A 14,282-nucleotide genomic window follows, 5' to 3' on the forward strand; every position below is an offset into this window, starting at 1 on the left:
AAGCTATTTTAAAATCGGACACCTCGATTGCACAAAGGAGTTCTGTATCTATAATTCTTAAAATAATTGTTATGTTTTTTGTGAACGTTTATCGTGAGTAATTTAGTAAATTGTTAGTAAATTCCCCGGAAGTTTGCAGGGGGTATGCTAGTTCTGAACGTCACATGCTAATGTAAAAAGCTGGTTTTTGATATAAATATGAACTTGATTGAACAAAACATGCATGTATTGTATAACATAATGTACTAGGATTGTCATCTGATGAAGATCATCAAAGGTTAGTGCTGCATTTAGCTGTCTTCTGGGTTTTTGTGACATTATATGCTAGCTTGAAAAATGGGTGTCTGATTATTTCTGGCTGGGTACTCTGCTGACATAATCTAATGTTTTGCTTTCGTTGTAAAGCCTTTTTGAAATCGGACAGTGTGGTTAGATTAACGAGAGTCTTGTCTTTAAAATGGCGTAAAATAGTCATATGTTTGAGAAATTGAAGTAATAGTATTTCTAAGGTATTTGAAAATCGCGCCACGGGATTCAACTGGCTGTTGCGTAGGTGGGACGAATTCGTCCCGCCCAGCCCAGAGAGGATAAGAGTGTTATTTACATGCCTGTTGTAAGGCTGCTTGTCATGTTATTTGTGAATTGCCATAAAATACCCCTCTTGGCTTGGAGTCTGGGTTCAGGAATTCCATTGTTATAGCAGACTGATGACCACATGTGGCAACACAGACACACACAGACACACAGAAGCAGCAGACATACAAGTGACAGGGCATGCCTTGACCTGCCCTGCCCCCAGTACTTAAACTCTGCTGCTACAAATTGGGACACAGGCTAGCCTTATCCAATATAATCTAATATATACATTTATATCAGTGACCAAATGTGAAATACATATCATGTTCTGCCAAGGTACGTGGTAAATCATGTTAGGTTGTATTTCGAGTGGATTATCCCTTTAACTGATTTCTCTATGGCCACCAACGGTCATCCTCTGTCTTACTCAAAATAACATGGAAGTGTATCACAGTCATGGGTGTCTGAAAGTTTTATAAATAGCATGTGTAGTCATCGACATGTATGTACATTACCATTTAAAGATACAGTATTTAATTAACTTTCTTACATAAAGCACAATATAATTTTTTGCATTATAGAGGAATTTAGAGATGTATTTATCTTTTGGAGAACATAGAATAGTGTTACAAAAGTTCCGAGACCTGGTCACTTGCCATATGCATTCATTGAATCTTTAAAAAAATTCGCCATGAACATTTGGTCAAAAAATGTGACATCACTGCTTATTCAGGTGTGTTTATAGCAGTCATGAACATTTGGTCAAAAAAATGTGACATCACTGCTTATTCAGATGAATTTATAGCAGTTACTAAACCACAAGCACTCCGTTTTCTGAACTACCAGCAGTTTTAGGCAGTCTTTGAGGAGGAAGTGGCTAGGTACATTTACATGAATCACAGACACTTAGAAAAAAAAACACGGAAACACTCAGTATAAAAACAGACTTGGCTCCTGGACCCCAGTCAGTCACTGTGCTGGACGCCATCAAGACAAGACAAGATGGAAATCACAGGTTTACTGCTCCTTGTGGTGGTTGCTCAGTCATTTGCTATGCCTCTATCATCGCCGGAGGATACTGACAAGTGGCTATTAGCCGAGGTAAGCCAACTAAAGCTGTGGTTCTGATGTCCTTTTGTTTATCAATGTCTGTTTGGTGCACTGAATATTTATGTTTTTAATATTGATTTTACAGTTATCCTCATACTCGACATAAGGATACATGCGATAATGTATAGTATAAACAAAATTAGCATTGTTTTATTTAAACAAAATTGTTAATTGCATACAATATGCCAGACGTTGTTGAAATAATATAACCCCTCAAATTGAACCCTGTGTTTCTCTTGTGAATTTGCTCCTTAAATGACCATATTTAAATTACATCCATTCTATCTGACCACGCTTAAACATCTGCATATCATGAAGGTGTTAACTTATGTTATTGTTTCCTCTTCAGAAATACCTCCGCAAGTTCTACCACCTTCGAGCTGGACTTCAGGGAACCCCGACCCACAGGTCGTCAGATGCCATGCAGGCTAAGATCAGGGAGATGCAGTCCTTCTTCAACCTCCAAGTGACAGGGAGCCTGGACGATAACACCCTGGAACTGATGAGCATGGCCAGGTGTGGTGTCCCTGATGTGGGGGAATACAATCACTTCCCCCGACACCTCAAATGGCAGAACACCAACGTGACCTTCAGGTGAGGCTTCTCAAACACTCTGGGTCATAGATTGTGTCATAACCCTAATTTGTATTTTTTTATGGTATTGGTGAAATAATGTTAATTTACTCCACATGACCTTGGAATCAATGGATATTATCAGCTTTCATTACTTTGGGTAAAACTTTTCAAGTTTCTCTTGAATGAAGACATGTTTCCTCTCTCTTGAACGGTCCTTCAGAATAGTGAATTATACTCCTGATCTGAAGAAGGCAGATGTGGACAGAGCTATCCGTAATGCCTTCAACATCTGGGCTGACGTCACTCCTCTGACCTTCAAGAAACTGCACGAGGGGAAGGCTGACATCATGATAGCATTTGGGACAAAAGGTAGACAAATTTCTTTATTCTGGCCTACAGTTGATACATTTTTGTCAGTAATACTATACAGAATATATGGAGAATATCTTGATTCATTTGATAATCTTACTGTAGTTTTGTTCAACATTCAGTGATCATTGTTTAGAGTTGTGCAAGACCCTGTCATAGAATAAATTGATTGAATGCTGGCAACACTTACTGAAACCATCCTCAAACATAATTTTTTCCCTGGCCTTTCTTTGTCTTTAGAACATGGAGACTTCAACCCCTTTGACGGCCCTGACGGTCTCTTAGCCCATGCCTATCCCCCTGGCAGAGACATTGGAGGAGACACACACTTTGATGAAGATGAACATTGGTCAAAAGACTCAGACGGTCAATATTTGGTACATTTATGAGGGAATCAGGTAAAATGTATGACATTTAATCAATGATTACTTACTGACATATTTCCTCCCCTGTAGCCTACAACCTTTTCCTGGTCGCTACTCATGAGTTTGGCCATGCCCTTGGCTTGTCCCATTCTTCTGATCCTGGAGCTCTGATGTACCCAGTCTACTCCTACAGCGAGGGTTATCCACTGTCTGAGGATGATATCACCGGCATTCAAGCTCTTTATGGTCAGTGTGCCACTTATTAACCCAAACAGAAAATAGTTACAGAAAATTAAGTCAAAAGAAAAGAAAAGTCAAAAGTTTGGACACACCTACTCATTCAAGGGTTTTTCTTTATTTGTACTATTTTCTTCATTGTAGAATAATAGTGAAGACATCAAAACTATGAAATAAGACATATGGAATCATGTAGTAACCGAAAAAGTGTTAAACAAATAAAAATATATGTTCTTCAAAGTAGCCTACCTTTGCCTTGATGACAGCTTTGCACACTCTTGGCATTCTCTTATCCAGCTTCATGCATTTCAATTAACAGATGTGCCTTGTGGAATTTCTTTCCTTCTCAAATGCATTTGAGCCAATCAGTTGTGTTGTGACAAGGTAGGGGTGGTATACAGAAGATAGCCCTATTTGGTAAAAGACAGAGTCCATATTATGGCAAGAACAGCTCAAATAAGCAAAGAGAAACGACAGTCCATCATTACTTTAAGACATGAAGGTCAGTCAATCTGGAAAATGTCAAGCGCTATGATGAAACTCTCTCATGAGGACTGCCACAGGAAAGGAAGACCCAGAGTTACCTCTGCTGTAGAGGATAAGTTCATTAGAGTTACCAGCCTCAGAAATTGCAGCCCAAATAAATGCTTCACAGAGTTTAATAACAGACACATGGAGGAGACTGCGTGAATCAGGCCTTCATGGTCGAATTGTTGCAAAGAAACCACTACTAATGGATTCCAATATGAAGAAGAGACTTGCTTTGGCCCAGAAACACGAACAATGAGATTCTTCGAAGTAGCCACCCGTTGCCTTGATGACAGCTTTGCACACTCTTGGCAAATTTGAGATTTTTGGTTCCAACCGCCTTGTCTTTGTGAGACGCAGAGTAGGTGAACGGATGATTTCCGCATGTGTGGTTCCCACTGTGAATCATGGAGGAGGTGTGATGGTGTGATGGTGCTTTGCTGGTGACACTGTCAGTGATTTATTTACAATTCAAGGCACACTTAACCAGCATGGGTACCACAGCATTCTGCAGCGATACGCCATCCCATCTGGTTTGTGCTTAGTGGGACTATCATTTGTCTCTCAACAGGACAATGACCCCACACACCTCCAGGCTGTTTAAGGGCTATTTGACCAAGAAGGAGCATGATGGAGTGCTGCATCAGATGACCTGGCCTCCACAATCACCCGACCTCAACCCAATTGAGATGGTTTGAGATGAGTTGGACCGCAGAGCGAAGGAAAAGCAGCCAACAAGTTCTCAGCATGTGGGAACTCCTTCAAGACTGTTGGAAAAATATTCCAGGTGAAGCTGGTTGAGAGAATGCCAAGAGTGTGCAAAGTTGTCATCAAGGCAAAGGGTGTCATCAAGTATAAAATATATTTGTTTTTTTTAAACACTTTTTTGGTTACTACATGATTCCATACGTGTTATTTCATAGTTTTGATGTCTTCACTATTATTCTACAATGTAGAATGAGTAGGTGTGTCCAAACTTTTGACTGGTACTGTAATTCCACCCACTGGAGACATATTTAGACATTTTCATTATGCGGTTCCATCCTTTAGGCCCGAACCCCAGTCACAGGAAAGTGAAGCCCAAGCCAGATGCCCCAAACAAATGTGACCCCATGTTGAGTTTTGATGCTGTTACTGAGCTCAGAGGAGAAACAATCATCTTCAAAGACAGGTAGGGAGTGTGTCCATTCATGAAAAAACTTTTTTGCACAAACTATAAGCTTAAAATTGACAAAATGTATGTGCATTGATGTTTTCTATTTGATGATAGGTTCTACTGGCGTCTCCATCCTCAGTTTGCAGAGCCTGAGCAAACCCTGATTAAATCCACCTGGCCCTCCCTCCCCAACAAAGTGGATGCTGCCTATGAGTACCCTGAGAAAGACATGGTCTTCATATTCAGTGGTGAGTTACATGCTGGCAACACTGTTCGCATAGTCCTCTGTCATCCTGAATATGCAATTACAGTTCTACTTTGCTCATTTCCGTCACATATACATTAGGTATCGTAGCCTAGTGGTTAGCGCGTTGGGCTAGTAACCGAAAGGTTGCAAGATCGAATCCCTGAGCTGACAAGGTACCAATCTGTTGTCTGCCCCTGAACAAGGCAGTTAACCCACTGTTCCTAGGCTGTCATTGAAAATAAGAATTTGTTCTTAAGTGACTTGCCTAGTAAAAAAAAAAGGGTAATTTCATTGACAAATTGTAATATTTTTCCAGGTATTAGAATGTGGGCCCTGAACGGCTACAGCCTAGTGGAGGGCTACCCCAAATACATCCATAAACTGGGACTCCCCAAGACCGTGCGGACGGTGGATGCTGCTGTGTACATCCCAGACACTGGCAAGACCCTTCTGTTCTCTGAAGAGCAGTTCTGGAGGTAGGACGGGGCTGGACGGCTGGTCTGGACTGGTCTGGTCTAGTCTTGTTGAGAGATGTTATCTGCAAACATAACTGTTCATTATCGGTTAAAGTCTTGGTTGTGTCTTATTGACAGTTATGATGAGAAGACTAACACAATGGACAGTGGCTTCCCAAGATCCATTGAGATGCATTTCCCTGGAATGGCAGATGAAGTGGATGCTGCCTTATATAAACATGGTATATCACAATCACTAATTTCAATAATATTCTTCTGTAGTTTCCGTTGCATTTGCTTTGAATATATAATAAATAGCTCTCTCTAAGAAATTCATCCTTTCTTCTCCTTGCAGGATATTTGCATTTCTTCCATGAACATACACAGTTTGAATATAGTTACAGTGCAAGGAAGGTCATTCAGATTGTTAGGACAAACTCTTTTCTCAACTGCTGATCCACTGGTGGAGAACTACTGTTATTTTATGGGAAACGTACCAATAGGTCATTTGTGCTGGACACTTGTTTGTTATTGTTATTTGTAACTCATCTCAAAGTACGCTGGAAAACTGCATGTAAAATGCATGTCTGAAGACTGAAGTATGTATAATATTTATTTGGAATTGGAAAACGGTTTGCTTATGCATCGAACAAATGCAGAAACCACTATGCAGGGTCTTGTTTTAGGGTATCAGAAAATGTGCATCATATTCACATTACTTGTTATAGTATTGAAGGGTGGGATAGAAATCACTCTGATATACTTTATAATACTGTAATTGCATTTCTCTCTGTATGTAAATGTTACTTGGGGAAGTTACATGTGTTGCAGATCCACCAATAGGTGGACACCATGGACACCAAATCTAGAGTACGAGCTAATGCTTTTTATGGACTGTGAATGTTTTTACTACTAATTTTAATGACATATTTTCATGAATAAAATAATACGTGCAAATGGTATTGTCTGAGTGTTTGTGATTTAAATACTCTATAGCAACATTTAGAGTGAGACATGTCCACATCATACTCAAAATACGATTTTTCTGTATCAAGACAAAATGCATCTGTTTGGAGAAAATATGGTAAGAGACGTGGGAAGAGATGAGATGTAGGAAAATAGATATAGGGATGGTAAGAGATGGGAATTTATGGGACCACATTCTACACTGGGTGCTTGTTTTGGCAGGCGTTGTCATACTACCACAGAGTCTGATCTTGGATCATCTAAGGTCATTGTGGTCAGGAAGTATACAAGATAGATAGAGCAGATGGCATAAAAGACTGCTTATGAATCACAAGTGCACACAAACCCCCTACACATCACCATGCCACGGTATTGAGTAACCAGCCACAACTGCCAAAATACTCCCCCTTTGTCATCAATACTGTAACAGGGATGACTTGGCAGCTGAATTGGCATAGCTCTGCCATTCTGGTGTAGGTTATGACTTTCCTAGCCCTCCCTGATTGTTTTTACATGGATACATCCTTGTATTGTCATTGGCCAGACAGCAGTTCTAAGTTTACACCACATGAGGGTGCTACGTCAACACGGTTTCGTGCTAGATCAGTCTGAATCAGAGGAGGCTGGTGGAAGGAGTTATAGTAGCACGGGCTCATTGTAATGGCTGGAATGGAATTAATCCAACACATCAAACACATGGAAACCGCATTCCATTCCAGCCATTACAATGAGCTAGTCCTCCTATAACTCCTTCCACCAGTCTCCTCTGGTATGAATGGTTGTTTACTGTGAGCTCAGTCTGAATGGTGGTTTACTTTGAGCTCAGCCCCCCAAACCAAAATGGGATACTCTGAGTAACATGTGTCACTCATTAAATGCTGTGATTCTTCCAAGAAAAGCGCTGCGTGTTAAGATGCAGCCACAGACCCACATACTATGTGTCTTAGCTCAACTATGGGAAAATTGACAACCCTATCAGTGCCAAACTGTAGCAGCTTATGTTGCTCAAATGTTTTAGTTTGTTCTGTCAAGCCTTCCATAGCCTACACCTGTAGTAAAAAGTATAAATCAAGTCCACTGATAAAAACATGTATGTTAGAGTGAGCAAATAGAGATTAAATCTTGTAGTTATATTCTTAGTACATGTTCTTGAGCTGAACTGATCAGAATGGTATCTATGATGCATCAGTGAGTCAGCATGAGGCTTCTGAAGCCCAGACAGGCTCTGAGACTCTCCAAGGTGGAACAGTTGCGATCCAAGACTCCCAACAAAAATAGCAATGAAGCTTGTGAGTTTAAGAAACGTAATCTTTGGGCCGGACCATGTGGATGCAATTACAGAGCAGGCCCCTAGTCTTCTCTTTTCCTCGTTAGCTGCGTCACCGATTTCTCTGAGACAAGCTCTGTTGTTGGCTGGTGGTACATTCCTCTCCCCCGACCATAGCTAAGAAGATATAGGAAAATATCCATAAGGTCTCAAAATGATACAACACCGGTCATGTTTCATATTGTTACCATCCTGATTCTGACTGATATTGGCCATTTACTCTCTGTCAGAGAACCCAATGTACTGTGGAAATGTAACATGTAGCGTGATAACACAATGAAACACCTAAAGAAAATGACTTTCAAATTAAGGAATGAGTTGTGTTAAGAAAACACCTCAAGTAGAGTAAAGACCCACAAATAGTTAACTGCATGGAGGTGCTCTATTGTGTCCTGCTGGAAGTAACTCCAGTCTTGGCACCTCTGATGGAAACCAGATGGGAGGAAAAGAGAGAGAGAGGCCATAAAATCTCAGGATGTGTCCCTTTTCCTTAGGAAAAATCCCATCTCAGACCACCACTACTGAGAGTGATGCAAGCTCTTTAAACTTCACCCCCCTCCTCCCCCCAAACAACACAGTTGGTGGAACTGATTATTTTGACAGTGAGTACGCATCAGGCCTGCTAGATTAGATAGGGTTTGGAAAGAGGGTATGGCTGAGTGTGAGGAATTCCTAGACAACAAACCAACATAACAACCACATAATAGCATAACTCGCTTGTGTAATCAATTTGTCTGAACTATTAAATCACCCCCTCTTAAAATACAGTACATGTTTTGTTCATGTTTCTGTCGTCTATGTAGTTTAGTGTTTTGTATGTAACAATCTTTCACCACACATCAAGTTCCCTATCAGGAATGAAATACCTGGGGTGGCAGGTAGCCTAGTGGTTAGAGCGTTGGGCCAGTAAGGTAAAATCTGTCGTTCTGCCCCTGAACAAGGCAGTTAACCCACTAGGTCGTCATTGTAAATAAGAATTTGTTCTTAACTGACTTACCTAGTTAAAAAAAAAAAGGATTTGAATAAAGCCTGCCGGATTACAAGTACAAACATTTATGCACTCACTACTTTAAGTCGCTTTGGATAAGAGCGTCTGCTAGATGACTAAAATGTAAATGTAAATTGAACGAGATTATAATCTGCTGTATTCTGCAATACACATACCTGACGTGTACTGTATACAATGCCATTCAAAAAATGTATCCTCAAATCAAATGTTATTTGTCACATGCACCGAATGCAACAAGTGCAGACCTTACTGTGAAATGCATAATTACAATCCCTTATCCAACAATACAATAAAATAAATAGAGTTGATAAAATATTACTTTTGTTTATTTAGTTTTAAAAAATCGAATCAATAAAAAAGTAACATGCATGTACATAACAATAACGAGGCTATAAATCAAATCTAATTTTATTTGTCACATGCGCCGAATACAACAGTGAAATGCTTACTTACAAGCCCTTAACCAACAATGCAGTTTTAAGAAAATACCCACAAAAAAGTAAGAGATAAGAATAACAAATAATTATAGAGCAGCAGTAAATAACAATAGCAGGGCTATATACAGGGGGTACCGGTACAGAGTCAATGTCATTGTGCGGGGGCACCGGTGTCGAGGTAATTGAGGTAATATGTACATGTAAGTCAAACCAAATCAAAATGTATTTGTCACATACACATGTTTAGCAGATGTTAATGCAAGTGTAGCGAAATGCATGCGCTTCTAGTTCCGACAGTGCAGTAATATCTAACAAGTAATCTAACAATTCCCCAACAACTACCTAATACACACAAATCTAAAGAGGTTGAATGAGAATATGTACATGTAAGTATATGGATGAGCGATGGCCGAGCGGCATAGGCAAGGTGCAATAGATGGTATAAATACAGTATATACATGTGATATGAGTAACGTAAGATATGTAAACATTATTAAAGTGGCATTATTTAGAGTGGCATTGTATAAAGTGACTAGTGATCCATTTATTAAAGTGGCCAGTGATGGGGTCTCTCAATGTAGGCAGCAGCCTCTCTGAGTTAGTGATTGCTGTCTGATGGCCTTGAGATAGAAGCTGTTTTTCAGTCTCTCGGTCCCAGCTTTGATGCACCTGCATTGACCTTGCCTTCTGGATGGTAGCGGTGTGAACAGGCATTGGCTTGGGTGGTTGATGTCCTTGATGATCTTTTTGGCCTTCCTGTGACCTCGGGTGCTGTAGGTGTCATGGAGAACAGGTAGTTTGCCCCCGGTGATGTGTTGTGCAGACCGCACCACCCTCTGGAGAGCCTTGCGGGTGAAGGCAGTGCAGTTGCCGTACAGGATGCTCTCGATTATGCATTTGTAAAATTTTGTCAGGGTTTTGGGTGACAAGCCAACTTTCTTCAGCCTACTGAGGTTGTAGAGGCACTGTTGCACCTTCTTCACATCACTGTCTGTGTGGGTGGACCATTTCAGTCTGTGATATGTACACCAAGGAACTTAAAACTTTACACCTTCTCCAAAGCTGTCCCTTCGATGTGGATAAGAGGGTGCTCCCTCTGCTGTTTCCTGAAGTCCATGATCATTTCCTTTGTTTTGTTGACGTTGAGTGAGAGGTTATTTTCCTGACACCACACTCTGAGGGCCCTCACCTCGTCGTTATTGGTAATCAAGCCCACTACTGTTGTGTCGTCTGCAAACCTGATGATTGAGTTGGAGCACGCACCCTTGTGGGGCCCCAGTGTTGATGGTCAGCGAAGTGGAGATGTTGTTTCCTACCTTCACCACCTGGGGGGGGGGCCCATCAGAAAGTCCAGGACCCAATTGCACAGCGTGAGGTTGAGACCCAGGGCCTCCAACTTGATGATGAGCTTGGAGGGTACTATGGTGTTGAATGCTGAGCTGAAGTCAATGAACAGCATTCTTACATAGGTATTCCTCTTGTCCAGATGGGATAGGACAGTGTGCAGTGTGCAGTGTGATGGCGATTGCGTCGTCTGTGGACCTGTTGGGGCGGTATGCAAACTGAAGTGGGTCTAGGGTGGCCGGTAAGGTGGAGGCGCAGTCCTTGTTAGCGGGGCCGCGATGGTGGCACTGTATTATCCTCAAAGCGGGCAAAGAAGGTGTTTCGTTTGTCTGGAAGCGGGACGTCGGTGGCTGGTTTTCTTTTTGTAGACCGTGATTTCCTGTAGACCCTGCCACATACGTCTCGTGTCTGAGCCATTGAATTGCGACTCCACCTTGTCCCTGTACTGGCATTTTGCTTGTTTGATTGCCTTGCGGAGGAAATAACTACACTGTTTATATTCAATCATATTCCCAGACCTCTTTCCATGGTTAAATGAGGTGGATCGCGCTTTCAGTTTTGAGCGAATGCCGCAATCTATCCAGGCAACCCTTGCTCTAATTTCGTCTACCTTGTTGTCAAGAGACTGAACATTGGCTAGTAGTATAATCAGGAGCAGTGGGTGATGTGCATGTCAATGGAGCCTGACCAGGTGGCCGCTTCGTCTGCCCCATCTGCAGCACCGTTATTCTGGGTCGACTACTGGAATTAGATCCATTGTCCTGGGTGGTGGTCCGAACAGAGGATCCGCTTCAGGAATGTCGTATTCCTGGTCTTGATGTTGGTAAGTTGACGTTGCTCTTATATCGAATAGTTGTTGCCAGCTGTATGTAATAGACTTAAGATTTCCTGGGGTAACAATGTAAGAAATAATACATTTAAAAAAAATACTGCATAGTTTCCTAAGAACTGGAAGGTAGAGTTATTAAAGTGACTTTGCATAGATAATAACAGAGAGTAGCAGCAGCGTTCCGGGTGGGGGGGGGGCATTTGCGTAGCCATTTGATTAGCTGTTCAGGAGCCTTATGGCTTGGGTGTAGAAGCTATTTAGGAGCCTCTTGGACCTAGACTTGGCGTTCCGGTACCGCTTGCGGTGCTGTAGCAGAGAGAACAGTCTATGACTAAGACGGCCTTGCGGTCAGAGGCCAAGCAGCTGCCATACCAGGCAGTGATGCAACCCTTCAGGATGCTCTCGATGGTGCAGCTGTGAAACCTTTTGAGGATCTGAGGACCCATGCCAAATCATTTCAGTCTCCTGAGGGTGAATAGGTTTTGTCGTGCCCTCTTCACGACTGTCTTGGTGTGCTTGGACCATGTTAGTTTGTTGGTGATGTGGATGCCAAGGAACTTGAAGCGCTCAACCTGCTCCACTACAGCCCTGTGGATGAGAATGGGGGTGTGCTCAGTCCTCCTTTTCCTGTAGTCTACAATCATCTCCTTAGTCTTTACCACGTTGAGGGAGAAGTTGTTGTCCTTGCACCACACAGTCAGGTCTCTGACCTCCTCCCTATAGGCTGTCTCATCACTGTCAGTGATCAGGCCTACCACTGTTGTGTCATCAGCAAACTTAATGATGGTGTTGGAGTTGTGCCTGGCGGTGCAGTCATGAGTGAACAGGGAGTACAGGAGGGGGCTGAGCACACATCCCTGAGGGGCCCCCGTGTTGAGGATTAGCGTGGCAGATGTGTTGTTCCCTACCCTTACCACCTGGAGGCAGCCTGTCAGGAAGTCCAGGATCCAGTTGCAGAGGGAGGTGTTTAGTCCCAGGGTCCTTAGCTTAGTGATGAGCTTTGAAGGCACTGAGCTGTAGTCAATTAACAGTATTCTCACATAAACTCAGCAAAACAAGGAACGTCCTCTCACTGTCAAGTGTGTTTATTTTCAGCAAACTTAACATGTGTAAATATTTGTATGAACATAACAAGATTCAACAACTGAGACATAATCTGGACAAGTTCCACAGACATGTGACTAACAGAAATGGAATAATGTGTCCCTGAACAAAGGGGGGAGGAAATCAGGCACAGAACAAGCAGTATGGCTGGTGGCATTGTCATGCTGGAGGGTCATGTCAGGATGAATCTGCAGGAAGGGTAACTCATGAGGGAGGAGGATGTCTTCCCTGTAACGCACAGCGTTGAGATTGCCTGCAATGACAACAAGCTCAGTCAGATGATGCTGTGACACACCGCCCCAGACCATGACGAACCCTCCACCTCCAAATTGATCCTGCTCCAGAGTACAGGCCTCAGTATAATGCTCATTCCTTTGACGATAAACGCAAATCCGACCATCACCCCTGGTGAGACAAAACCGCGACTCGTCAGTGAATAGCACTTTTTGCCAGTCCTTTCTGGATCAGCGATGGTGGGTTTGTGCCCATAGGCGACGTTGTTTTGCGGTGATGTCTGGTGAGGACCTGCCTTACAACAGGCCTACAAGCCCTCAGTCCAGCCTCTCTCAGCCTATTGCGGACAGTCTGAGCATTGATGGAGGGATTGTGCGTTCTTGGTGTAACTCAGGCAGTTGTTGTTGCCATCCTGTACCTGTCTCGCAGGTGTGATGTTCGGATGTACCCATCCTGTGCAGGTGTTGCTACACATGGTCTGCCACTGCGAGGACGATCAGCTGTCCATCCTGTCACCCTGTAGCACTGTCTTAGGCATCTCAGTAAGGATATTGCAATTTATTGCCCTGGCCTCATCTGCAGTTCTCATGCCTCCTTGCAGCATGCCTAAGGCACGTTCACGCAGATGAGCAGGGACCCTGGGCATCTTTATTTTGGTGTTTTTCAGAGTCAGTAGAAAGGCCTCTTTAGTGTCCTAAGTTTTCTTTTTTTGCTGAGTTTTGGTGTTCCTTTTGTCCAGGTGTGAAAGGGCAGTGTGGAGTGCTGTGGATCTGTTGGTGCGGTATGCAAATTGGGCATAGCGGGATTTCTTATAATCTTCCGTGTTAGAGTCCCGCTCCTTGACAGTGGCAGCTCTACCCTTTAGCTCAGTGCGAATGTTGCCTGTAACCCATGGCTTCATGTTGGGGTATGTACGTACAGTCACTGTAGGGACAACGTCCTCGATGCACTTATTGATAAAGCCAGTGACTGATGTGGTGTACTCCTCAATGCCATCGGAAGTATCCCGGAACATATTCCAGTCTGTGCTAGCAAAACAGTCCTGTAGTTTAGTTTATCTCCTTCATCTGACCACTTTTTTATAGACCGAGTCACTGGTGCTTCCTGCTTTCATTTTTGCTTGTAAGCAGGAATCAGGAGGATAGAATTATGGTCAGTTTTGCGAAATGGAGGGCAAAGGAGAGCTTTGTACGTGTCTCTATGTGTGGAGTAAAGGTGGTCTAGATTTTTTTCCCCCTCTAGTTGCACATTTAACATACTGATAGAAATGAGGTAAAACTGATTTAAGTTTCCCTGCGTTAAAGTCCCCAGCCACTAGGAGTGCCGCCTCTGGATGAGCGTTTTCCTGTTTGCTTATGGAGGTATACAGCTCATCGAGTGTGGTTTTAGTGCCAGCATTGGTCTGTGGTGGTA

At 42.7% G+C, this 14,282-nt stretch overlaps 1 protein-coding gene across 1 annotated transcript; it reads left to right on the forward strand.

Moving 5' to 3' along the window:
* Nucleotides 1-1,543: 1,543 nt before the first annotated feature.
* LOC106581219 (collagenase 3) lies at nt 1,544-6,579 on the forward strand. Its single transcript, XM_014163130.3, has 10 exons — nt 1,544-1,677; nt 2,036-2,280; nt 2,483-2,631; nt 2,872-2,997; nt 3,087-3,242; nt 4,812-4,932; nt 5,032-5,165; nt 5,481-5,640; nt 5,758-5,861; nt 5,975-6,579. Exons 1-10 carry the CDS (start codon nt 1,579-1,581, stop codon nt 6,073-6,075), a joined length of 1,395 nt encoding a protein of 464 aa, XP_014018605.1. The 5' UTR covers nt 1,544-1,578; the 3' UTR covers nt 6,076-6,579.
* Nucleotides 6,580-14,282: the final 7,703 nt, after the last annotated feature.

This window comes from Salmo salar, chromosome 20 (genome assembly GCF_965601325.2).
Source record: "Salmo salar chromosome 20, fSalSal1, whole genome shotgun sequence".
NCBI lineage: Eukaryota > Metazoa > Chordata > Actinopteri > Salmoniformes > Salmonidae > Salmo > Salmo salar.

Coding starts and splice junctions, on each gene's coding strand:
- LOC106581219 (XM_014163130.3), top strand. CDS start 1,579: ATGGAAATCACAGGTTTACTGCTCCTTGTGGTGGTTGCTCAGTCATTT. Junction 1,678..2,035: donor ACAAGTGGCTATTAGCCGAG/GTAAGCCAACTA, acceptor TTTCCTCTTCAG/AAATACCTCCGCAAGTTCTA. Junction 5,862..5,974: donor TGCTGCCTTATATAAACATG/GTATATCACAAT, acceptor TTCTCCTTGCAG/GATATTTGCATTTCTTCCAT.